Source organism: Rattus norvegicus, chromosome 2 (genome assembly GCF_036323735.1).
Source record: "Rattus norvegicus strain BN/NHsdMcwi chromosome 2, GRCr8, whole genome shotgun sequence".
Lineage (NCBI taxonomy): Eukaryota > Metazoa > Chordata > Mammalia > Rodentia > Muridae > Rattus > Rattus norvegicus.
Window position 1 is genome coordinate 27,833,877 of NC_086020.1, and position 26,510 is coordinate 27,860,386.

At 46.9% G+C, this 26,510-nt stretch overlaps 1 protein-coding gene and 1 long non-coding RNA gene across 3 annotated transcripts; both read left to right on the forward strand.

Annotated features, from left to right (window-relative positions):
- Window positions 1–9,015: 9,015 nt before the first annotated feature.
- Window positions 9,016–17,217, forward strand: Otp (orthopedia homeobox). Its single transcript, NM_001100523.1, has 3 exons — window positions 9,016–9,195; window positions 10,450–10,859; window positions 16,417–17,217. Exons 1-3 carry the CDS (start codon window positions 9,159–9,161, stop codon window positions 16,945–16,947), a joined length of 978 nt encoding a protein of 325 aa, NP_001093993.1. The 5' UTR covers window positions 9,016–9,158; the 3' UTR covers window positions 16,948–17,217.
- Window positions 17,218–18,947: 1,730 nt separating this feature from the next.
- Window positions 18,948–20,286, forward strand: LOC108350223 (uncharacterized). 2 transcript variants are annotated; one of them, XR_010064038.1, is made up of 3 exons: window positions 18,975–19,119; window positions 19,393–19,465; window positions 20,159–20,286. It is a non-coding gene; the product is annotated as an uncharacterized LOC108350223 (long non-coding RNA). The 2 variants fall into 2 exon arrangements; XR_005500509.2 differs by lacking the exon at window positions 19,393–19,465 and having other exon boundaries at window positions 18,948–19,119.
- Window positions 20,287–26,510: the final 6,224 nt, after the last annotated feature.

Sequence of the window (26,510 nt, forward strand, 5' to 3'; positions counted from 1 at the left end):
AACCACCTTAGGTCACAGGACAGGCATCGCAGAAGGCAGAGCATCAATCAGTAAAGAAGTCTGGGTTCTCAACCTTTGACAATGCCCCTTTTAAGGAGTCTTGGACTGTTGTGTGCTTGGATCGCTATGTGAGAGAGATCAAATTTCATCTGCCCTAAGCCACTCCACTTTGGGATCTCCATTACAGCAGCTTAACGGTGCCCCACCTAACGCAGAGCCCTCTCCCTCCTCCAGATGCTTCTCAGGGAGGGAGAAGCATAAAAGGAAAATGTCTATGGAAAGTCAACATCCTTCCAAATGGGTGACTTGGGGGACCTCTCGAAATAATAAATCCACATGTTAGAGCATCCAGGGGTGGGGAGAGCTATCCCTGAGCAGAAATGGCTGTGTCCATATGTTAGCAACTTGGGAAAGCACGAAAGATGGAGAAAGCCCCCCTGCTTCTGCCTTTCAGGCTCTAGTGTGGAAAATGCCTTTGGGGAGTGAATGAGAGAATTAGTGTAAGCTATGGATTTGGGGCTTTAGTGGGCTTAAGGCAGACTTTAATCACCCTCAATCCCTGTGGCCCCAGAGTGTGAATGTTAATCGAATTCACTTGCACTGCCATCCAGGGTAAGGACTGCTTATTCATGACTCATCATTGTGCCACCTGCCCAGGACCTATTTCTAGGGGTCAGAAGCTGTCCACCCATAAAGTAGGTTTCCTGACAATACTCTGGAAAGTAGAAAAATCCCAATAGAGGTTTGGATTTAAAACTAACCCATATTTGTTTAGGGTGAGAGTATTTAAGATAGCAGTGCTTTGGGGGAAGGCCTCTCTCCATCTTGTCATCACTAGACAGATGTGGCCAAGGACACACGTTGGTGACACATTTCACCTTGTGGCCCTTTATAAACTGAGAACATTCTACCAAAGCTATTCCATTAACTGGTGGTACTGAAGAGAGCTACTATCTTCCTAGGATGCCAGATTTCTGAGTAGAAACACGTTACTGATGGAGAAGGTAAAAGAGTACCCTGAAACAAACAGAGGGGCCAAGGCTGCAGCTCGAGAAGAGCCCATTCTGAGTGTAAGGAGACCCTGATTTTTAAAGAGGCATATGTCAAAGTCTTGATCTGTACCCTCAGAGATCTTGAAAGGTAGGAAAAATTTCAGGAGAAAGAAAACCAGGTCTTTTCGGTAGGAGAGCTGTGGCCTTGCAGGGGTTACTGGGATCCAGGGTTTTCTCCCTGCTTACTTCCTGGTCACCATGAGGTGAACGGTCTCAATCAGTCATGTGCTGTCTGGGGTCGTCATTGCTTCCAAGGGAGCAAATATCTGATGAACAGAATCCACCATAGCTGACAACTCTATGTAGGCCATACCAGTCTGAAAACCTGGCCAGAAGTAACATCTATCCATCTCCCTAGCACAGGGCCTAGCACATAGTAGGGTGAAGAAGAAAAAGGTGTCAGCTGCTGAAAGTCACAGTGTATTGATACTGTTCCTTTCCTTTCCAACACTGTAACTCCAGAGAAGGCTGACAATCCAATTAGAAACAAATCCTGAAGTCCAACTGCCTATGGTGGTCCATAACTTTAATACCAGCCCCCAGGAGGCAGAGGCAGAGGCAGGTGGGTCTCTATGAACTGAGGGCCAGCCTGGTGTACACAGGGAGTTCCAGGCCAGCCAGGCCTACGATGTGAGACCCTGACTCAGAAAAACCAAAGAAAAAGAAAAGAAACGCAAGCAAAGAAAACCCATGAGGTCTCATCATACATGGGCACCATGATTGGCATATGTATACACACCGTGACTAAGAAATTCAGGGCCCCTGAGCTATGGACCGGGAAGATCAGGGGAACCCAGGTGAAAAAGCTTTGGGTTAAAACAGAGTTGTGACTTTCTCTAGACTTTAATCAAGTTTGGAAAACATCATGTAGAGAGTAAGTTCCAAGGCCCTTCCAGGCTCGGCTGGGACTCTGAACTTGGGTGTGGCACCTGCATTCCTGGGTCGGAGAACCGCCCGGGGGGCGGGGTGAGTGTTCTCTCGGCTTGCAGAAGTCCGGACTGACCCTGCCTCACACCAGGGCCTAGCAGGGGCTCCACGCTGCCATCCGCTCAGCCAGCCTGCTGTCCTCCTTGTAGTCTAGGGAAAGGAGACCCGAGCAGGCGCACTTGGGCACAGGGACGTGGCTGCAGCCAGGCTCTCCGCCGGCCGCCAAGGATCCGGCTGGGTTACAGAGCCGCGGCCACTGGAGGAGACCGTGTGAGGCGGGCGCAGCGCCCCCTGGAGGCCGGGCGGGGTGGGGCGGGGTGGCAGAGCCCAGCGGCCGCTTTGCAGGGCGGCCCGGGCCTGCTGGGGACTTGGGCTATTTTGTGACTGCACCATCCACCCAAGCCTCATTACCACCTCTTAATGAGACCCCTTTACTCCGTGACGTGCAACCGCTCCATCTCATTAAGGAAATCGCTCTTCAATGCTGATTATTTTATTTGCAGCCATAATTATATTTCTTTCGGCTAAATCACGGTTTAATCGAGCCCACATGGAGGGCAGCAGCACTAATTACGGCGGGGGATGCGGCGGCGGCGGCGGGCGCGGGCCGGCCGGGGCGGCGGGGGTGCCGGGCGGCGGGCGCGGCCGCGGGGCGGCGGGCGGGGAGGGGCGCCGGCGGGGGGCGGGGGCCCGGGCTCAAACACAACAACTTATTACTTCTAATTCCCCAACTGTCACCAAATCACCTGCACGAAACAAGAATCTAATTTGTTAAGCTGGCATGTCTGCAGATGGAAGATCGATCTTCACTGTAGATTTCTCTAATTGAGTGAATATAGACGCCCGGAATTAGCTGCACTCGGGCTGCTGGGAGGGGACAAGGGACGGGGAAGGGGGGGTGGTAGTGCGGAGGGGAAAGTGTGGTGGGGGGAGAGGGAAGGAAAAGAGAAAAGAGGCGGGAGACACGGGGTCAGAGAGGAGGGAGAGTGGAAAGGATGAATGGCGTGCGGGACAAAAACAGGAAAGGGGACGAGGAAGAGAGAATAAGGCTAAGTGGAGAAAAAAGAAAGCAAGAATGGAGGAAAAGCCGAAGAATGAGAAAGATCCTACTTGCAGAAGGCTAATTACCTATAGAATCCTGCCCCCACCCCCCATCTCGCCCAGCCAAGTGTAAAGTTGGCAAAGCCAAGACCCTTGTCATTCTGAGCCGGGCCAACTGCTTAGGAAAAGAGAGAGGTTGTGATGGAGACGCGGGGCGGGGGAAGGGGGTGGCGAGAACGCTGGCTTCTGGAAGAAATGGCTTACAGAATTACATTTGTTTTTCTTGTGATTTTATTAAAAGTCACTCCTCATCTCCAGAATGCGTGAAAATATCCACTTTCCACTCAGATACACCGCATTAACTTGTTGGAGGCAAATTTGTTTGTTTGTCTATATTATTTATTCGCTACATAAGATTGATGCAGTCTTATTAGCGCTATATCTAGTTATAGAAAGAGTAGGGATGGGACTTTTTCTCTTCTTATTCCAATTACTAGCCTTGTCACCTAACTGAATAACGGATATATGATTATTTATCCTGAGTAAATAGAGATAAGAAAAGCAACGAACTTAACACATACAACAAAACCTGTGTGCCACTTATTATGTTCCGTGTGGCTAATTGGGTCCATTAAAATAACAGGGCAAAAGGTAATACAAAGGAAGCTAGGATAAATAGTACAGCCACAAGGCAAGTACTGATTCGTCATTGTCTGGTGTGCTTGTTTCTGCATTGAGGGCCTCCAGCGACAGTTGTTAGAAGGAAAAGGCTAGAGAGAAGGAAGCAATCTAGGGTCTGGCGGTTGAGCCCGTGAAGAGTCATGCAAGGGAACTGTCTGGACGATCTGCTTGTAGTTTGCCAAAGCAAAGGTGTGCAAAAGTATTCAAAGAAACACTATCCATCCATCAACCCACCATTCATTCATCACTTCCTGTATTGCCTCAAGCTCCCGGGTTGTGACATTAGTTTGGGACAGAGATCTTGCTTCTCCGCGCCACTGGCAAGCCCCAGCCCTGTAGGTGACCAAGCAATGTACCTTCAGCGCACTGCTCACAAAAGCGCATAACTAAGTACACAGGTCATGTATGAAGCCCTGCTCTCAGCGTTGGAAGAAGAGAGAAGAAGATTGGGAGCTTAGGTCTGTAGTCGAGGTTCTTGTTTTTGTTTTGCTTTAGATTAAGTCGGCTCTGTTTGGAGACAATACAGGCTAAATGCGTCTTGACCTCATGTCCCTCAGCTCGGGGCTTCGGAGGTCTGGAGGTTTGTACTAGGCCCAGACCGGTTTGACTAAGAGTTACAGATGCTCCTCTCTGCCCTGGAGAGCCCCCACCAGAAGAGGAAGGCGCTTTCTCAGTGAACCGGCAGGGGCACTCAGCCGAATCCTCCTTGGCTGTGGTCTCTGGCAGAGGACTCCCAGAGAGTTCTCCTGCAGAGGAGTGTGGAAGCGCCCATGGGGGGCACCCCTTTGTAGAGACTTTGCTCTCTCAGCTCTTGGTTCCACTTACCCACTCCCGCGAACGAGCCGCGGCTGGAGCAGCTAAAATTCCGGGTTGGCCATGTGATTTAAGGACGCTTACCAGGACAGGGTGGACACTAAGGCTTGGGGAGTACCACTTCTTGATTCCCGAGGTGGATCTGGAAGAAATCCTGGTCATTGTTGCAAATGTTTTGGGTCCCCGCACCCCCGCACCCCACCCCCACCCCTCTTGCGTCCCCTCCCCACGTTTTAATCTCTTCTTCCATTCTGGAACGAGCCTGAGCGATGCGATCTGATGTACGGTTGCTTTTGGGTTATTGCGTATCTGGAAAAGTAAACAGGATTGTTCAAGTCACTTGATTTGTTTTCCGTAAGCAAATAATACCCCCCAAAGCATGGCTGTAATTTACCACGAATTAAAATTGATTCTTTTCATCAGGCAAGAAAATAGGAAAATGTGAGATCGTTAATTATTGAGGGAGGCGCTTCTCATTAAAGGGAGCAATGTTACGATTCAGCATCTAATGGCAGGGATGTGAATAACGACGCGCCATATTTCAGCCCACTGTCTGCACAGAAAAGAGCCGTTCACAAACAACGCAAGCCTACAGTTACATTTAATAAACACCCGAGATTCCTGTAAGTGGAAAAAGCAATTAGGGCCCTGGGCATACTCCCCAATTCTTCCTGGAGAACCCTCTATATATTTTTATTTTCCCTGTCTCTGTCTGTACAAAGGATTTGCAATGATAGCAGAAACACAATTAGAGAGAAAATCAGAATTTTAAACCTAATCTGCATAAATCCATCTTTTGGGCTTGGTGCCGGGTCTCTCCATCCCACTCTCTTCCCCTGCCTGGCCCACCTACACCTTATTTCTAAGGCTCGTTCCAAAATGGGATGACAAACATGGGTGGCATTGTATAGTGGGTGTACTTGTAATTCTCATAGCTACAAGATTTAAAAAAAAAACAAAAACAAAAAAACAAGCACCTCTCTCCCAAAGTTGACTTCTCACAGAGCCACCAAGTTCTTGGTCTGGGGCTCCTGCCAAGGGAGCCAGGAGCCAGTTCCCTGGCCTTTAACGGTCCTTTGTGCTTTCTTTAAAAGGAGGGGGGGGTGTAGGAAGAAGAAGAAAAAAGATTTCCCTGTGCACCGTCCCTTGGCAGGCTCTTGTACAAAATTCAATCTCTATTTTTTATGAGTAGTAAACTGTCTAAATAAATTTTATTAGGGGCAACCAATATATTTTCTGGTAGTTCCCTTTGTTCCGCTTCTACGTGTGTGTAACAGTCTAAAACCTATTTATTGAGGAAAAATCACTGGATCCGTCATAGAAAATCCTTTTACTTTGCTTTGAAGTGATTTCTGAAGACATTCTTGTCATTCCGAAGATTTGGGGGCCATTGCGCTAAAGCCTCGCCTTGTTAGGGACTTCAGTTCCCATGATCATGTGGGAAATGCTTTGAATTATCAACAGCTATGGGCCTGACCGGCACTTTCCCGGCTGCCCCAGGAACGTGGGAAGATGACGGCGCATAAAACTCTGGTAAATACACCTCAAGCGCTGCCCAGGTGGATCCAGACGCTGGCCAAACCGAGTTGCAGAGCTAGAACAGAGAGTGGGGCTAGCATTTCACACCCAGGCTCTCTTTGCTTCCCCGCCACGCCTGCTGGCTGGCAGCTCCGGGCTCCAGCTCGCTCCCTCCCCACCGCGACGCCCCCAAGCTGCCCCGTCACCCCCTCCCACTCTCAGATTTCCCTTTTTCTTTTTTTCCTCTTTCCTCTCTCCCTCCCCTCTCTGAGGTGCTTGTGCTCTGAAGTCTTGGAAGAAATGATTTAGTTTGTTTATACTGCTATAAAAATCAAGACCAATAGAAAAGTCATAAAATGAAGCGGGCTATCAATCACGCCGCAACATTGTTATTCAGTGGTTACTAACAGAGATGGATAATCCTTTGATTTTGTCCTATTGTTATTACTGATGTGTCTTCACATTAACTATTACACATTCATTTATCGACCTGAAAGATACAACAAAACAGAATATACGAGCGAGTGCGTGTGAGAGGACGCCAGGCACCGAAGGCAGCAGATCCAGAGCTGCTGCGGGATCCGACACCAGCGCTGTGAGCACACACTTGTAGGCTCGCGCCTGTTCTCTTCCCAAGTGACCTCTCAAAGTCTCTCACTTAAGCAGCCAGGTCACCGCAGGACCGGACTTCTCATACTCTTCTACCGAGCAGGCCACCGGTATCCCACCTTCTGGTTCTTTCTTTAGTCACTTGACTACACCTCTACCGGGCTTCCAGGCCTGAATACCCAGAAAGCCTGAAAACCTCCCTGGTAGTTCGAAGCCCCAGGCCAGTCCCAGGGGCGTGTTCTTGTGCCAGGTCCTGAGTGTACAGTCCCACCCTGGGAGGCTGAACTGTCCCCTCCTGCTGAGCGCGCCCGAGTTGTCAAAACTGGGGAGCACGGGGGAGGGTGCATAGAGTAAAATGAAGTTGCTACCAGAGGGGCTCGGTTTGCTTTAGGGCTTGGAATTTCCCTTTGGGGAAAGGGCACCGGGCGCTGGCCGAAAGCCCCCAAGCTCCCAAGCGTGCTGCGGTCGCCTAGGCTCCTCCTAGAGCGCATCTCTGGCTTCCAGCTCCTGCAAGACCGGGTTGGTACCCGTTGCCCGGCGGCCGCCGCAGCTCCGCCAGGTTCCGAGCGGCGGAGTGAGCGGTCTCTGGCTCTCCGAGACACCCGCGTAGCCGAGACCCTGCACTCACAAGCGAGCGTGCACCGGTGCAAGCCCGCGCGCCCGGCTTGTGCACCGCAGGACTTTGAAAAGGGCTGAGGAAGGGAAAGAGGAAACAAAACTGCTCCGGAGTTGCTTCGCCGCCTCCTTTGTCTCCTTGCTCTTCCCTGTCACACACACAGTAAAGGACACACACACACACACACACACACACACACACACACACACACACACCCTCGCATCTGCTCTCAGGCAGCGTTTTCAATGTTTTGTGTAAGTCAATTGGGCGACGAACAAAAAAAGCCATTTGTTCGGTATTATTTAAAACAGACTTCAGAGGGCCACCCTTTTGTGGAAGCTTTATTTGCACTAAATGAATAATCTTAATTGCATCACCCTCGAATTAAAAATCAATGTTAATCAAGTTGGGAGCAGTAAATATCAGTTTTCATCTTGCCTTGGGTAGAGGGCATTTTTCTTGTGTTGCAAATAAAAATACAAGTCAAATAACTTTAAAGGGGCATCATGTTCTGCTGCAAATACAATTGAAACGGATTGTTTGGGAGCAGATCAGAAACGGTACAGAATTTTGCACTTAATTTCCTCAGTTAACATTTACAATAAGAACCTCTGGGCTTGACAGCCAAGTCTAAACAGTAGTAAATTAGTACAAATTTATACTGATTTTACTCTAATAATCGTAATAAAAGCTTATAGATTTGGCACTAATTACATAAATGCCTAATGATCTTGAAAATTACTCTGGTTAGAAATATATTACTAATCTAAACTTTGTTGTTGGCTGGCTCTGAAAAATCAGAACATTAGAAATGGTTCGCTTCACTTGTGCAAAAGCACTTTAAATTGTTCAAGTAGTTTAACATATCCAAGAGGAAAATAAAGAGCGCTTAACTTTATTTACTGCCCTAAGTGGCTTGGGTCGCCTAGCTGAACTTAGAAACTTTGACCGAAAGAGCAGGTTGGGACCTGGCTGAGAGTGTAGGCCCATCGGGCAGGGGGTCCTGGAAAGTAGCTTCTGGAATTCTGGGGGAAGGCGCACTGGCGAAGTCTCCCCCGCCCCCAAAGCGTACAGCGGACTTAGGCAGAGTAGGGGGAGCCAACTTCCTCTTTACTCTCTAGGCTCGCGCTGGGATTGGGGCTCAGTAGGCCACAGTCTGGGTCTCTAGCGAAGGCCTGCAGAACAGTGGCAGAAATTTAGGGTCCTTCCAGAGGCGGTAACTTGGCCGCCTGGTGAGCTAGAGCTTCGGCTACAGCGGTCCAGTGTGGTCTAGCTGGCACGGGCAGAGGCGGCGGGGGCGGGGGTGCTGTGGGATGTGTGTGGGGGTGGCGACTCTCAGGTCATGCAGAGGTCATGCCCTGCTTTGATGTCTGAACTGCTCCTGTTCCAGGGACACCCTAGCTCTGAAACACCGAGCTGCGCCTGTGAAGCGAGCAAGGCAGGACCAGGAAAGGGAAGGTGTGCCTGGAGAAAATCTCTGGGAAGAACTGACCGAGGCTCGGCCCAGAGGCCCAGGGCGAGGCCAAGGTGGCCGCTGCTGCTTTAGCGGCTGCTGGAGGCTGGAGCTGCCTGGGCTGCGGCCGCCGCCTCCTCCCGGCAGGCGCAGGCGGGCGGGCGGGCGGAGTGGGGGACTCTACGGGCGCTGACATTTGCAGGCTGCCCTCCTGATTGGTCCCCTCGCCGAGCTGCTCACGGGTTCATTCAACTGTTAAGCACCTCCCCGTCTCTCTAAAGGACATTATAATGCAAGAAGCCCCCTTTTTAACCACAAACCGAATTTTCTTTCATTTAGGTGATCTATATATATCTATATCGTATAGCTTATAGCTTATATCTATTTTAAATAACTTAAAGCCGCTAAAATTTGGGGGGGAACAGCTTTCGCCCTGGAGCGGTGCGCGATGCTGTCTCACGCCGACCTCCTGGACGCCAGGCTAGGTGAGTGAGCGCCTCTCACCCGGGCAGCCAGGAGAAGCCGGGGCAGGAAATTGTCAATTTGTTCCTTATTTTACCTTAATGCGCCCTAAGTGGACTAATTTCTTTAAAAGTAATTGTGCTGTATTAAAGTTTAATTTGATTTAACATCGTCTTAAAAAAAATCTATGGAATATGTAGATTCCAAAACAAAACGGAGTTGGGAATGCTGACACTTTTGTTTTTCTTATTTTTTCTTCCTCTCTCCCCTTCGTTATTGTTATTATTATTATTTGGAAAGGAGTTCTAGCCCGCGATAATTTGTTTGGAGGTGTTTCTCTCTGTTTTCACTCTTGTTTGCTTTGATTTGGAATTTCTTTCATCTTTTTTCCTTTCTCCCCTCCTATCACTTCCTCCTCCTCTGAGTGTGCTTAAATTTGTTTTCTTTAAAAAAAAAAAAATCTGGCGTGAAGGAGAAGCGGCTGTATGAAGGTAGATCGGCTAAATGTGCTGGTTGAGAAGAAAACTCATCCTCTCAGACATCCCTGCCTTCTACAGGGACTCGGTATTGCCAGTGCCTGGGAAGGACGAGCCGCCGTTTATTTCTCAGGAGAGAAAAGTTGAATTCTCTAAAGTTTGATTCACTGTTATGGCTATCGCGTTTACTCGAATTTCTTTAGCGCTCTCTGGGTTACCGGGTTCTGGGTTTCCGGCTTGGGAGGCTTCGGTGATGGATGTGACTCCAGTTCCCAAACACTTTCTCTGATTTGAGGGGGAGGCGGAGCTGATTTGGGTTTATTTTGAGGGGTGGAAGGCTTGGAGACATATTCGTCTTCCGAAAGTCAGAGGGAATTGGCCAGAGTTCATTTAGCGCCTATGGTCAGGAGGAGCAGCCTCCAAGGCCCTCTCTTATTTTCTTTCTCTCTCGCATCCCCCGTCTAAGGATTTTCTCAAGGTTTCCTGGGACACCAGGGTTACAGTTAGTGAAAGGACTCGGGCGTCTTTCATTGTCAGGCCTGGGAGTGGCTTTTTTGTGGGAGACACAAGCTGTGAACCACTAGAACGGGCTGTGGAGAGAAAGGGAAGGCCAGGAGATGTTATTTCAACCTAGCTGTCCAAATCCTGGGAAACCGGGCTGAGGACCAGGCAGTTTCCGCCGCTGGGCGAGCGTGGGAGCGGAGGGAGCGGTGGATGGGGCTGAAGCAGAACCGCTCAGGGAACACACCGGCTCCTCACGTCGCCAGGACAGTACTGATCGAGACCCCCTTCCCTCCTCAGGTATGAAAGATGCCGCCGAGCTTCTGGGCCACCGGGAGGCGGTGAAGTGTAGGCTGGGCGTGGGGGGCTCTGACCCTGGGGGCCATCCAGGGGACCTGGCGCCCAACTCCGACCCAGTCGAAGGAGCCACTCTGCTGCCGGGCGAGGACATCACCACCGTGGGCTCTACTCCTGCTTCGCTGGCGGTGAGCGCCAAAGACCCAGACAAGCAGCCGGGGCCCCAGGGCGGCCCCAACCCCAGCCAAGCCGGCCAGCAGCAGGGCCAACAGAAACAGAAGCGCCACCGGACACGCTTCACCCCAGCGCAGCTCAACGAATTGGAGAGGAGCTTCGCCAAGACTCACTACCCCGACATCTTTATGCGTGAGGAGCTAGCGCTGCGTATCGGGCTGACCGAATCGCGAGTGCAGGTACACCGGGCTCGGGCTCGGGGGAAGAAGGCAAGGAGGGGTGGGAGGGTCGAGCACAAAGTAGGTATCGTGTCCTGCTGGGATCCTGGGCTGTGCGCCTGTTGTTACTGCATTCCAGGGTCGGAGGGGTCCCCTACTCTGTCCAAACATCGGTTAGGACGACCGACAGGCCCCCATGGACTTCACTGTAGCCACATCTCTCACCTCAAAACTCCTCATATGCAAGCCCCGTGTTCTGGGACTGCGGGGTTCAACTCCCTCCTCCGAAGAAGGGAACCTTCCTGTCTCCCCAGAAGCTAAGCCCAGTGCGCACCTTGCTCCAACTCTACTGACAAATATTTCGGTACCCCGTTATGAGTTTCTATTACGAATTTGGATAAATGGGAGAAAGGTCATAATTATACAGAAAACAAGAAAGAAGAATCACGGTGCAATGGTTGCCTTTAAAAGGACGGGGTGGCATCCTCAAACTTCCAGGTGGGGTTTTAGCCTCTTAAATATCACCCTCTCTGGTCTTTCAGGCAAGTACCCTCAGCTTCCGTTGTTTTCAAAGGCTTTGGCCTTAGGTAATCTACTAATGCGCCGGGAATACTCCACCACCTATGAACTTTGAGTTTTTAATTCTAATAAAATAATTAAGATTCTCCCAAGGAGCAAGGCAGGACACGAGCACTGTGTTTTGTGGATATTTGACCCAAAAAAAGAACTTTTCAGGTCAGAAAGGTTACATCGAAATGGAGGAATTCGTTATTGTGCCCACAGTTTTATCCAGCCACTCATCAAATTGCGATTATATGAAATCTAGGAAATTTCACCTGTATCTCTTATGAAAATTGGGAGAGAAAAATGTAAGATTAATGAACCCCATTTTTCTTTCTTTCGAAAAGACTGGCAAGGTGTACTATTTCATTGGCGGGCTCCTGGACGAAGCTTAGCGCCTAGCTTTGAGCTATCCACGGTGCTGAAAATATTTCGTTGCTACTTAGAACCTTTTTCTCTTTCCTTCTAGAATCTTGGGTGGTAAGCTGAAAAATTTGTTAAGCCAGTGCTACCTGATTTTGCAAATGAACTTTAAGAACTCCAGATTTTTATATTTGATTGGTCTGGAAATTAGAATTTATTTCCATTCGGCATTTGTAGATCATCTAAACGGGAATACATACTTTTGTTCTAACAAGAAACGAATATCCCAGGGACTTAAAATGGTCAAATTAATAGACAAATATTCACAATGACTAATATTTTTATTCAATAAAAATCTTGGTATTTGTTAATGAACTCCGAAAAGCTTGAACAATGGGGCAAAGACATTACACGTGTGAAGAGTACTAATTATACTCTATATTACAGTTCAGGCATATTAATGTTCTTTAAACCTTCACCTTACACTTCTTTTTAACTGTGGGTTCAAACTGTCATAGAAATATACAAGCCCAATCTGTGCCAACAATAATACTTGATTGTAGGCTCAATATCGAAGAATCAAAGTCCACAAATTTACTTTTTACCCTCAAGAGGAATCTTTGCTATCAATTTTTGTTTAAAAGAGTGCAGTGCTGTATCTTAACCTAGACATATTGTTAATTAGTTCAAATTAAAATAGAACTTAGAATCACAAATAAAATATAATTGGATGGCTGATTTTTATGAAAAAAGAAAATGAGGTCTATTAAACTTTATTAGGTCTTCCAAAGGTTAATGGCAGTGATTCTTTTAATAGAAAAAGTTATAAATGAAATAAAATATAAACTGTGTGGTAGTTACTTTCAAAAAGTACACAAAAGAATATGCAAGAAGAAAGAGACAAAGTATGTTAATTGCTCTAGCATAATGTTCAACCAAAGATAATAGCTTGAGCCTACTGTTAAAAACAATTTAATAGAACAGCAATTTCAATATTTTTTAAAAATAATGTTTCATAGTTTAAAAAGTAATCAGATCAACATAACCTTCTTAATTAACATTTCAAAATGATTAACATTATGTAACGTAATGCAAAAATAATTTATGGGAAATGTATTTACTTCACGATTCACTGTACCATTGCTCCTTGACCAAATTCAAATTAAATAGTAATTGGTTTACATTCTTATATGATGAGTGCTTCATAGTTTTCTTTATAGTTAACAGATTGCCACACATTCTTTCCAGTATGTGGGCCACTGCACTGATTAAAAATGATCTAAACATTTAACTTAGTGCGCATGCATGTTTCCAAAGATCCCTTTAAGTCTAGACTGAATCACCCAGTATTTTTTTTTTTGTCTTTATCTGGACTCTATCACATTTTGAAGTGTTTACTAAAGCACCTCTACTCACATGGAGGCCACTTCCTGTATGGTGTTGCTCCCTTTTTCTGGATAGTGTAATAAAACCATTCCTTTTATAGCATGCCATTATTAGAAACCAATTTCAGAATTATTTATAACCTGGAATGGCTTATTAAGCAGCAATGCGAGAATCATGCAAATTACGCGATCAAATGCAATATAATAAGCATAATCATTAGTCTCTAGCACGGATTAATTAACTTTCAATATTTTATTTACATAAAAACCAAATCAGTGAAATAACTTCTGCACAGTCAGGCTTGCCTTTCAATATTTTATACGAACAAAAATAATGTGCTGTAATTCCATTGACCGTGTCCCCTAGAATGGCCCTGTCACCTGCCACATCTTAATAGGGGGACAAGCTGAGAGTATTTTCTAGTTTTCTAATGGAATGAGAAATTGCATTTTCTTCCTCTCCCAGCACTATTAAAGTGTAATGAATTCGGCCCAGAGTTCACGGCTGGCTGATCGAAATGAACCTGAGATCTGGGCTTTAATACAGCTCCCCAGATTTCCTCCCATATCTGCACATTAATCATTTGCTGGATTCCAATGAGGTCTTCATAAAGCATTTGCTTCAAGTGTGTGTGTGGGGGGGTATTCTTTCTTTCTCCCCCTCTTTTTCTATTTCTGAGCCATTTATAGCTGGGGAATTAAACGGGTTATATATTTTAAAATACATTTACAGTATGTCTATATTACTGTAACAGCAGATATCATGAAAGTAGATTTTTAGATTCCAACCCCCATTAGATTCTCACTGTTGTATTAAGCATTTTTCTGAGGAGAGCTGCATTTCAAACTGAGTACAAAGTTGGGTCTTTGACTGTGGTTAATATATTTCCTGGAGTTGTCATCAGTGCATTCCAAAAATCTCCCTTAGGTTTTGTCTGCATTTTAACCTGTCATGCTCTAGTTTTCAAGTGGAAACATTCACATTTTAAAAACATATGCATCGTAGCTTGCAATGAGAGTGCGCAGGCTCCGTGTAGAATTTCCCCCTTGAATCTCAGCAAACCATGAAACATTAAAGACTTTGTAGCCATCCTTTGACTACTAACCCTCAAAGATAATTGAGCATGATTTTTCGATTATTCCTCTAATATTCCTTTAACAGTGGTTCTTTTCCTTGTGTGCACGAGCAGAGTCTGAATTCAGAAGCCTTTTTGGCAGCAATGTTTGCTCTTGAGATTCTGCTGAGCAGTTTGACATTGTTTTCTTTCTGTCGCTTCTTTCCCCACGCCTTCTGCCAACCTCCAAAACACCGACCCTTTAGGATTCACTAGCTCTGGGGAGTGTTAGGAATTGGTCTTGACTCTACCTTTCAAAATGTTCCTAGGAAGTTGCAAATTTTGGACACTGACAAGCCTCAGTCAAGGGTGTCCGACTTCCCAAACTAGTGTCAGATGAATGCTGCAAAGGGTCTTTGCAACCCTAGGTCTCCTCACTTTCCACCCAAGGCCAAAGGCTGCTAACAGCTCAATCCAGCCACAAAGACCCTATCGTCGCCATCGGGGCCCTGAAGCCTCACTAGTCCCCGAGGCACAGCTCTAGAGGGCTCATGCTAAGGGCATGCTATTGGGCATCAATACTGGGTTCAGTGGCATTGTGGGAAATGATGTACAAACTAGAGAAAGATAGAGTGGTGAGCGAAGTCCTAGGTAAGACAGGAAGACAAGGGCAGACTCAGAGAGAATTGTAGGCTGCAAAGCGGTTCACACTGGGAAGCAAAGATTATGCCTGCTTGCATAGCTATAAATTCTTAGTTTACCAAGAACGAAGGCAAATATACCCATATCCTCTTCACTTCACTTCAGCTTGCAAATCAACGAGTACATAGATCGGATTACCAGATAAATCACCTTTGGAGCCAAAATTCAGAGAGCAGGTTGTGTTGGCCAACTTTTAAGAGGAAACTAGTTAATATCCGGTCTGCCCCCTCCCACCATTTTATAGTTAGTATCGGTGGTTATCTCGCTAACTAGATTTTGAATGAAAAGTCTGCCAAGTAAGCACACCGAGAAAGCCCCACTCCCTTGCAGATAAAATCCAAATAGATGGAGATGGGAAATTATCAAGGTCGGATAGGTTGGTTGTTTAAGGATCACGCAGAGGAAATTTTGCTCTTTGATAGTGATTTTCACATTTGTAGGCACATTTGCCCTATAGGCTCTGAAATCCCTGGGCCAGAATCAGAAAACAAAAACTTGTTTTATGGATATTTTAATAGACAGTTCTCCCTGAAAAAAAATGTCCACTGTCCCAGCAAATTTAGATTTGCATCTTGACCAGCATGAGTTTTAAAGATGACCTCCTTTCCTTCGTATTGGTCAGAATTTTGCTTTAGTTTATAAAACGAGAGGCGTGTTGGGGTACGTGCAGCTTGCAGGTATCAGAGGACGTGTTATCACGAATGTGAAGTAAGTTACTGTAAGGCCTAGATCGAAGGCCCAGGCGTTCCGGACTCAGTCAGCAAGTTCCAGCACACCCGAATGGCGCAGAGAAAGGCGCCCTCAGAGTGTTTTGGAAGAGAGAGGGGGAGGAGCCTTGTGTCAGTTGCTCCAAGCTCTGAGGGAGAAATCAGAAATCAAGGTAGCAACCAAATAACACCGTAGCTCAGTGGCTCACTTTGCCACACGGGTCACTATATTAACCTCTCTGCTCTGTCAACCGTGATGTTAGGGGCTTCCTTTGTCTTTCGATTTTGAAACTGTTTATGTCATTCGTGGCCTTTCATCAATTCCCAAATTTCCAGTGTTTCTGAAAATTCTATACCCCATCAGTGCTATAAGACATGCTATTAAGCCACATGGGTACTCATGTTTATCTTCATTTGTACACCTGTGGGTCGAGCCTTGACACATGCCTACTTGACGACAATGCACAGACTATGCCAGAGCGCAGCGGGTGGTGAACGCTGCACACCGTGGTATGTGAGGTGCTGTTTGCTCGGTGCCTTCTGGGCTAGAGGGCTCCGCGCCTTGAGAGCGCCGAAGATTCTGCGCTCAGTGGCGGTAAAGGGGACGTGCGTGGCTCCGCGGCAGCGGCGGAGAGCCCCGAGCTCGCGCTGGCCGTGGGGTCGTGTCGAGCTCGGAGCCGTCAGTTTAGCCTGGGGCTGAGGGATAGTGTGAAGCCGGGCTCGGGGGACCTGAAGCTCCGACCCGGCTCGCTAACCTCGTGGGGTCTTGTCTTCCTCCTCCACTCCCAACCCCCGCCCGCTGCAGGTCTGGTTCCAGAATCGCCGCGCCAAGTGGAAGAAGCGCAAGAAGACCACCAACGTGTTCCGCGCGCCCGGCACGCTGCTGCCCACGCCGGGGCTGCCCCAGTTCCCGTCGGCCGCCGCCGCCGCGGCCGCCGCCATGGGCGACAGCCTGTGCTCTTTCCACGCCAACGACACCCGCTGGGCGGCGGCCGCCATGCCCGGGGTGTCCCAGCTCCCTCTGCCGCCTGCGCTCGGCCGCCAGCAGGCCATGGCGCAGTCGCTGTCCCAGTGCAGCCTGGCGGCGGGGCCACCGCCCAACTCCATGGGTTTGTCCAACAGCCTGGCGGGCTCCAACGGAGCGGGGCTGCAGTCGCACCTCTACCAGCCCGCCTTCCCCGGCATGGTGCCCGCTTCCCTCCCCGGCCCCAGCAACGTCTCCGGCTCGCCCCAGCTCTGCAGCTCTCCGGACAGCAGCGACGTGTGGCGGGGCACGAGCATCGCCTCCCTGCGCCGCAAGGCGCTCGAGCACACAGTCTCCATGAGCTTCACCTAATGCCGCCGCGCGCCGCCCGCTGCGCCCGGGCGCCGCCCCCGTCCCCTCCCCCAGAACCCCGGCCGCGCGCGCCGGGATGCCAGCCCCTCCCCTTCCCCGGTGTCCTCCGTCCTTCCCGAGCCCCGGCGAGGTCGCCTCCCGAGTTCCCTCCCCGAGCCCGGCTCCCCTCGCCCCGTGCTGCCCGCCGCCTCGGCCTCCCGCTCGCCCAGGTCGTGCTCGCGCCCTCCTCCCGGCCTCTGCCAGGCGGCGACCCGGGCCACACTTCGGTCACCACCCTCCCGAACCCCCACGACCCCGCCTCGCCCGCGCCTCCCTTCGGGCTCGGTCTCTCCCCGAGCCTCACGTCCCTGCTCTCGCGCTCGGCAGAAAGCATCCTTCCCGCCATTTTACTTACCAGGGAGTCGACTCAGGATCTGAAATCAGACACCAATGGACTGGTTTGTGGGCAGAAACACGCACTCACGCACACGCACACACACACACACACACACACACACACACACACACACACACACACACTAACCCACGCTCAGACACTACACGCGCAAACACACACCGTGCATCTTGGTCACACACGGACGTGTTCAAGGTACAGCACAATGTTAGGGATTTTTGTCTTAAAGGTGGACAAGCATCTGCTACCAACCGCCTCAACTGAGGGCCCAACTGATGTCATTTGATTTAGCCCCGTATTCTTTCTCCGACCTCCTCTCTTTCTTTCCCGGACCACCACCCTACCCTGTCTATCCAGTCACGTCCATGCAACCCTCTATTGGCTTGCAAAAAAGACCGCTTTCTTTACAGCTCGAATTTTCTTTTCTTAAGCTCAACTGTGTGAGGGGGTAGAAGGGAAGGCTTCTCAGGAGGAACAAGGCAGCGGATTGGGTGGCTGGAGCAGACTTAGGCACTTATGTGATGAAGAGGTGGTCTTTCCCATTTTGATAGGCCTTTCTAGGAAGAACAAAACACACATGTAAGGAAAAAATTTTTTCTTTCCTTTTTGTAAAAGCAAAAAGCCACACATCTCTTTTCTAGATCCTTCAAGACTGGTGTTCGTTTTTGCTTCCTTTTCCGTTTTTCTCTTCTCGCTGCTCTGTGCCCTTGGTTGTTTTGTGGTCGTCCTATCGCGTCCTTCGTGCCCCCTCGGCCTCCTGCCGGCCGCCGGTGGGTGCAGGCGGACATCTACAACCCTGCAACTTTGTACAGAGAAACACAATCAGCTCTTTCTGCATGTGCTGGTCAAATCCAAACCCAGAGAACAGAAGCGCTTTCTAAGAATGAACAAACATGTGAAATAGGATGTTTTGTGTAGATAAAGCATTCTTGTTACATACTGGTCAATTTGTGGTATGTTTTAACTTAATGTCTGTGCTTATTTATGGACTTTGGTTTTCTTAATAAATGTTTGAGCTAATATAAAGCATATCATTTGACTTTTCCGGACGCGTTTATATTAAGTTAAATGTAACTGGAGAAAATAAAACCGTTTTCGGTATGTGGTACAGAGGATGATGGGTTCTGGTGTAATGCTGACTGGCAGGAAGCGGGGGTCTCAGAAGGGCGGGGAGAGGGAGAGCCTTAGCTGGGGAGGTGGTGGTTGGGGTGCCTGGGCCCTTCGCCCCTGCAATAGACTCGGAATTTCTTCCTGGGCAGCGCCGTGAGGTCATTACAGCGAGGCTGACTGCTGTGCAGCACACAGGGCCTGGCCTGCAAGGCCTGTCCGGCGGGAAGCCCGAGGCGCGAGCTTTCCACGCGAGCTGAGTATCGCGAGGCTTTGGGCCTAGCGCCGGGCTCTGGGGCAGGGCAGGTGGGCAACAGGGTCGAGCGCTGACACGACTCTCGGGTTCGTCGACGGAGGCGCGGAGGGCGCCCCCCGCGGACTGCACGCGCCTGAGGTGAGGGCTGTGGCCAGAGGAGGCCGCGGTTAGAAAGCCTCAGCCTTGACAGCCGCCACGGCGTATCGCTAGGCCGCGACTGGTCCGCCGCGCGTGGGCGCAGCTCCCCAAGGGCATTGTGGGTAAGGCGGCCGCGGGCCTCTGCTTCCCGGGCAGCCCTGGTGGTGGCAAAGGCAGGATTCCGGAGAGGTGGCCCGTCCCGAGAGACGCCTGGTTTCTCCTCCGGCGTCCCCCCGTTGGCCTGCTCTGGTTTTCTCTTAGGAGTCCATGCTTCCAGGTGACAGCTGACCTCGGAGTTAGTTCAGCCACGTGCTGCCCGGATTTCCCCTCAAGGCGCGGTAGAAATTGCTGTTTCTTCCGGACCAGGCGGCGGGGAAGGTCGCCGGCGTGGTTTAGACCCGGAGGCAAATCGATATCACAGCCTTGCTTTGGAAAACTAACCAGATCAATCTGAAATCTAATGGTCCTTATAGGCATTGGGAGGGCACCCCGTTTCCCACGGGAGGATTTCTCATTTGGTTGCCGGACCCTAAAAGCACCCTTATCCTAGATTACAGTCTTGTGCCAACCTTAAGACCTACATGTAATGATCAACAACCAGAGCACAAAGGATCCCCTCAAAGGTGAAGGCAGAAAGGAATGATTTTCTATGATAAAGAAAACCATCTGTTCGTATTACATAAGGGATTTTTAACTATATGCAAGTCAGCGAATTTACAGGGTCTTTCAGTTGTACATTTCTCAAAGAAACATGAACATAGTAAGAGAGAAGGTCGATAATTTTGGATTTCATATTAAAATGCAACCTATCGTTGCATTTGAGATAGGGCCTGTGTATGTAGCCCAGGCTAGCCTGGAACTTGAAGTGCTTCTCCTGCCCCTGCATCCCGAGAACCAGACCACTTGCACACCATGCCGGATAAAAATGGAACATTTCTGTACTTTTGAAATATTTCTTAAAATTCAGGAAAATCTTCATGTTTATAAAGCATCAGGAGATGAAGACTAATTTTTTTTTGCATGTCTTATGTTCTCCCTTGTCTTATGCTAATGCTTAAAAAAAACCTTTTGGATACCATAATGTCAAGCTGCATTCAAGAGATCAGTACAAATCACCGCTGATGGCTTCACTAGTGAGCATGGAAGGTTGTTTACAAGAGCTAATTTTACAGCTTTTTTATGTTGCTATAAAGCATAACTTTATGATGTAGGAATGCAATAAAGGCTGCTAAATAGAATCTTTAAAATTTGTATTTCTCAAAGGCAAGGGAAATAATATCTTTCTTTCTTTCTTCTTCTTTTTTTCCCCAAAAAAGGGCTAACTCAGAACACCGATGAGAAGCTGCAATCAACTGAAGTGATAGAGGTTTTCAAAGACACGTTTTGTAATGTCGTGCTTATTTTACCAGCGTTAAAATGAAAGTATAGAGAGTTTTTCACTTGACCTGGCTCTGGGATAATATTTGTTTGTGTGGTAGTGGGTGGTGGTGGTGGTGGTGGTGGTGGTGGTGGTGTGTGTGTGTGTGTGTGTGTAATAAGAATCCTGAACAGTTTAAAGTCATATGTACCATTAGGATAGGAGAAGGCTAACCTAGCCAAAGTGTTGAGGTTGACAGTTTAACAAAGATAAAGGCAGATTGAGAATCTCAATTACAAGCATGAAAGGGTTTGCCTTTTGAGGGAATAAAAAAAAAAACCCAACAGAATAATATTTCATGTTATTTTTACTCATTATTGAAAGCAACTCTAACTGCAGTTTGCTAATGTTATAACTAATTAAGGTTAGTAAGGAGCAAGTAGCAGTGTAAAATATCAGAGTGCAAGTCAGATGAGCACAGCATGCTAGCCGTCCAGCCTCTGATGAATCGCACTTTGCTGAGTAGCCCTTTTGACATCTGTTACTATCTGCAAGCCAGAAAAGTCAAAGTCCATTATGACATAACTATATGATTGCTTTATTTCCATATACATATTTATCCTTGTATCTTAATTTTCTTCTCAGAATTGGCACTAAGTATTCTATGTACCATATGAGTAATGATGTAGTAATGATGCTGCATTTGCTTTTGCTGTTGATGGAAAAAATACGGTGAAGATGCTAAAGATGATGTCAGATATTGAGCATAAAATGGGATGCAGAACAATTCTGGTAAATGAAGGAACTTGTAAGGAGTGATACACAGAAGAGGAAGATGGAATTCCAGCTCTGGGGTGGTTTGTTATTTATTGCTCTCAGTGACTTCGTTCCCTGAAAATGAAAACGTTTTTAATCTGCATGGCGGACCTTGTGTTTTAATTTTTGGGATAAAGAAAAAGCTCAGCTCAGACAGATGTGTACCCTAATGACGGTAGTTAGCCTGTCAGTTGAAAGAATGTAACCTTCCCTTTCTCCCTCTCAGACATAAAGATAATCTCATCTGAGGGCATTTGTGTGAAGAAATAACAACATGGCATGGTGGAACTACTGGCTCATTAATCCTGGCATCTACTTCCTACAGGGCTCTTGATTAGCTAGATTCATTCATAGGGTATTTCAGAGTTTTGATTTGTCACCATTGGCTAGGTTCACTGAGTTCAGGCTAAATTGAGCCAGAAGCAATGTTTATTAGTAATTTTGTAGTACAGGCTACCCTAATAATTCAGCCCAAACATCTCATCTGAAAAATATTCATTCATTCTCGCTTCTAATGTGGGCTGCAGCTGTGTTCATAGGAATTGAAAGAACACAAGTGATTGGGCATGTATTTTCTAAATTATTAACATGATAGCTAATGGCTGTAAGCCCATCGTCATATCCAATACAGAAATTATGCTTCATTTTTAAAAACAAAAGCAGCAACGAAGGGGGGCCCTGCCTGCTCTCGGCTCTTATCAGTGCAGAGCTTTCAGTAAAGGAACTATTAGTGAAGGAACTGGGCCTGTTTAGCAGAGGAGCAGAGCACTCACTGCTTCTGGCCTTTGTTTTTTCTCAGTTATGCACTATCAAGATAAGGCGTGGGTTTATGAGATTTCCTATGTGACAGCACCAAGAAAACTCTTGTATGAGTTCCACAGAGGATCTTTTTCCAATTCTGACGGTGTCACAGTGTTTAAGCAGGCACAGCTAATTGTTTGTGTAGCTAAGCTGCATCTCCCATTCTCATGTTCCAGGACCCGCACGTCCCAGTTGCCATCTGTAAGGCCATATTGGATCTCCGTCGCACTTGTTGCCGTGGCTCTTGCTGTCATAATCTCACTTCTGAAATAACTCCTAAGTACCAGGAAATACGTAATTAACCTGCATGCCATATGCAGTATATGTTCTTTATAACTTTCATTGAAATGTCACGGGCTTTCTATGCTTTTGTTCACAGTACTTACTGATTCCATTTAAGATAAACTCAAGGTCAGACTAAAAACCGTAGAAACCTTTAACATGCAAAAAAGTATCATTCTTAGGAAATTAAAAAAAAACACACTGTAAAACAGCAAAATACAGCATATATACTAAAATTATTTCTAGATTTTTATAATCATAAAACTGAAGTCACTGAAACTAAACTGACTTGTTTAAAAACTATTCTTGTTTAATTAACTAGACAAAATTTGTAAGAGGGTCTCAGTGGCCTCAAACTTGAAAGATTTTGGCCTCAACATTCTGAGTTCTGGGGTTACTTTGTTTTAATGTCATGTATTCTGCATTTATTTTAGAAATTCTATTTTCAGAGGGTGTTTATTCACTGTCTTCTCTTCAGTCCCTTTATCTGAATCCATGTCTGAAGTACAGAGCATGTGATCTCACTCAATCATGGCACACATGTAAAGCATATTCCTGATGTGTGAACGAGGAAACTGAGACTCAGCCAAAGGTCACACAACAGGTGGCAGAGATGGTTCCCCAAGTCCCATCTTCGGATTATTCAGCAATACTGAAGTGACATGTAGACATCTCTCTTAGCAGATTTTCAGGGGAGGAAATTTCCTAAATTTAAAGTTTAATAACTCACACTTGTAATTTAAACAAGGGACATGTTAGCTGCATAAAATAAAGGTTCAAGCATCCAGAAGCACCACTTTCTTATGAACCGCATCCTTCCAGAGGCTAATTCAAGAGAGTTAAAATGTGCCACACAGAAACCTCTTTACTGTGTATGAAGTCTTTATCAATGAACATGTTGCCTTGTGACGTGGGCTCTGGGCAGAGGTGGTAAGACACTTTCACTATTACCCCATACTTTCAGGAAGATGGGACTGTAGGTGGAGAAAGGAAGACCCAACTGTGCATAGGTAGTGGCCCTGTAGTCTTCGGTGTTTCAGACAGATGCTTCTTATCAGTCCTTGAAGGACTTCATTGAGGGGGGGCGGTCTCTTGGCATTGGACATTAAATAGTTACAACTCAGGATAAGCCACTTTTCCATTTTCTCCTTGTGTTAACTAAACACATCATTAATCATACATATAAAACCTTAGTATCTGAATGAATCTTTTTTATTTATTTTTTGGTTTTTTGAGACAGAGTTTCTCTGTGTAACATCTCTGGTTGTTCTGGAACTCGCTCAGTAGGCTAGGCTGGACTCAAACTCACTGACATCTGCCTGCCTCCGCTGGGACTAAAGGTGTGCATTACATGCCCAACGTTAACGGATTTTTAAAATCATCCAGTTCTGATTCCATGACCACAGCAAGTGGTCTTGCAGGCTCCACTTGAATGCATGGTAGATGTCTAATCTCGGCCCACAGTAGGGAAATTCTTTTATTAAGCCTAGCTTGCCTCTGCGCTCTTCATTCAGTCTCATCTCTTATTAAGGGCTGTCAGATCTCTTAATAATGAATATTTTTAGACTTGTTAATACTTTCGTAAGTTGTCATTTCACTTTGTAGCTGTGGTAGACTACCAGATAGACTTTATGTCTAAGACTCTAATTCTGATGTGATTGATAGGGCAGATTAGACCAGATTTAAAGTGGATAAAGGCAGGTTTCTTAGGAGGCAGCTCTTGGGTGAGTTCATTGATCTCAAAGGTGGCAGTCAGTGAAGTTACAAGTCCAAGGTAAAGTGGGGCTGTTTTATGGATCTTGAGCAGGGCATGATGACCTGTGAGCGAGGAGCTGTGATCATGTCCATATATGGTAAAAAACTGAGGCCCTGGGTGGGCACTCTTGGGTGTGTTGTCAGAAATGGACGGACAAGGAGTGAAGATGTATTAGCCTGGAGTTTTCTCCTTGCAGGAAGGGTTGGGGGAAGAAGAGCAAATGGCTGTCTTAACTTGTGCAAGGGGTGAGAAGGGGTTGTGGCCACACAGTGACAAACTCTTCAGACAACCTTGCCAACATGGAGTCAGTGGTGTAAGCTAGGAATTTGGGGAGCTAAGGAACCTTCTAGGGATGTGCAGTGCTTCTGGTGGTGAGAGTGAGTCAGAAAGTTGTGGATTAGTCTTCATGTTTTGGCCCAGAAACCTTTGCAGTTGGTGCAGTGGGAAGAACTTCTGTGGATTCTTCTGACTGTAAGAGCCTAGCAAATGTGGACACTGTAGGGAATCTCAAAGTTGGCTTAAGACATCCCAAGGCCAAGTTCTTAGCATGAAGGCAATCTATTTGCCCCAGAGGGACAGGGCAGGGATAAGGGATAAGAAAGAGGGAGAGGGGAAGAGAACAGAAAAGAAAGGAGGAAAGGGGCAAAGGGGAGAGAGAGGAATTAGAGGTATTTGTCCCAGGGGGAGGGGTGGGGACAAAGGACTGCCTCTGGATAGAGAGGAGCTAGAAGTGGCCCATAATCAAGTGGTGGTTTACAAAGGTAAAGGGGAAACCTTATGCTAGGATGAGGTGTTTAATTTTAATTGACATGTTAATTAGATGAGCCAAAGGGAGCTTTGATTGCTGGACTCCAGTACTTTGATAGCTGGACCTAGGTAGTCAACTTTAGGAGGAGGAAGTGTCTAAATAAAGGTATAAACCTTAGTGGCTAGCTTTAGGAATGTGATCTGACAGATTTTAGCAAGGCAGAGAGAATGGGTGGGAAGGCTAAGGCCTGCCAGAGCCATGCTCAAGTGGACTTGTATCCCTTCAGGGCATTGAGTGAGCAGAGCTCATCCCTAATCACAGTCTTCGTTTCCTCATGGTAAATAACCTTGGTTTTCTCATCTAACAGAGAGTTATGCTTACAGATCAATAACAAATTTTGGGCAAAGGCAGGGTGCAAGAGAAATATATGACACCCAAGCTCTAAAGGGGTACAGCCCATATAATTGGGGTGATAAAACAAATATATTTAGAACTAATTATTTTAGAGACAGTTTTTAATGGGCTGGTCACTCAGTGCCTTGATACAAATCTTAACTACAACTGGAATCCAAAGAAGCAGGCCTCTGTAGGGGAATGAACTCCTGGGCAAGGCTTCCTGAAAGAGGTGAGTTTATAGGACAGCCAGGCACTGAGTGTCTTTGTCTATCTTGCCGGAATTCTTCAGATCTTATGTGTAGATCTATAAAGTATGTTTTAGTTGTTTATGTATTAATCATTAAATAATCTACTATCTCCTAAAATATGGAAACTGTAACTAGATCTGGTCTCTAAAGTAGATCAGGGCAAGGCATGAGGGGCCATTTTGAACTAATATTAATAATGATTTATAGTCTAATATAGTACATGTGTACTTGGTACTGATGTGTGAGTGTGTGTGTGTGTGAGTGTGTGTGAGTGTGAGTGTGTGTGTGTGTGTGTGTGTGAACATGACACAAGCTAGTCATCTAGGAAGCGGTAACTTCAGTTGAGACACTTGCCTTCATCAAGCCACCCTATAGGCAAGCCTGTTGGGCATTTTCTTGATCATCATTGATAAGAGAGGGCCCAACCCACTGTGGGAAGTGCCACCCCTGGACAGGAGATTGTGGGTTATATAGAAAAGCAATTGAGAGAGCCATGAGGAGCAAGTCTATAATGTTCTTTCATGGTCTCTGCTTCAGTTTTTGGTTCTAGGCTCCTGCTTGGGTGTCCATCTTTGCTTCCCTCAATGATGAATATGATCTGGACATGTTAGCCAAATAAACCCTTTCCTCTCCAAGTTGGTTTTGAGTCCTGATCCTTATCACAGCAGTAGAAAGCAAACTGGGCAGGATATATGGACAGAGAGAGGGGGAAAGTGGGGGGGGTAGGGAGAGGGAGAGAGACAGAGACACAGACAGAATGAATGAAGATGCATATAAACTATGATAATCAAGGTGAAAAAAGTCACTACTGACAGCAAGTAACATGTTTCCATTTTCACAAAAAGAGATCATCCATGACTTGTGGTGAGCACAGTGCTCACTTCAAATAAACCAGGCACCTGAGGGAGGCTAATTACCTTTTCCGAAGGACTGGGGGGCCATGTAGTATCTTCAAAAAGGTAATTTAGTAAATGGCGCCCTGGTATGTTGGAAGAGTTAATATGCCACTCTTGGAAACTCCAGTGACTAGACTGTTTCCACAGTAGAGGGAGGAGCACACACTTGCCAGGAAACCCTCTATCTTAGATTTCCCCAATGGAAGACTCAAGAGTGTCATTTTCATTTTAAGCCTAGCAGCTTCTCTGAGAACTGTTTGTAAGCTATGAGACATTTAGATTTGAAATTATGGTGAGAATTTTCCCTTTAGGCAGAACTACAAAGGCTAACTTTTAGGTAGGGTTTGCTTTGGGTACAGGTTAAGAGA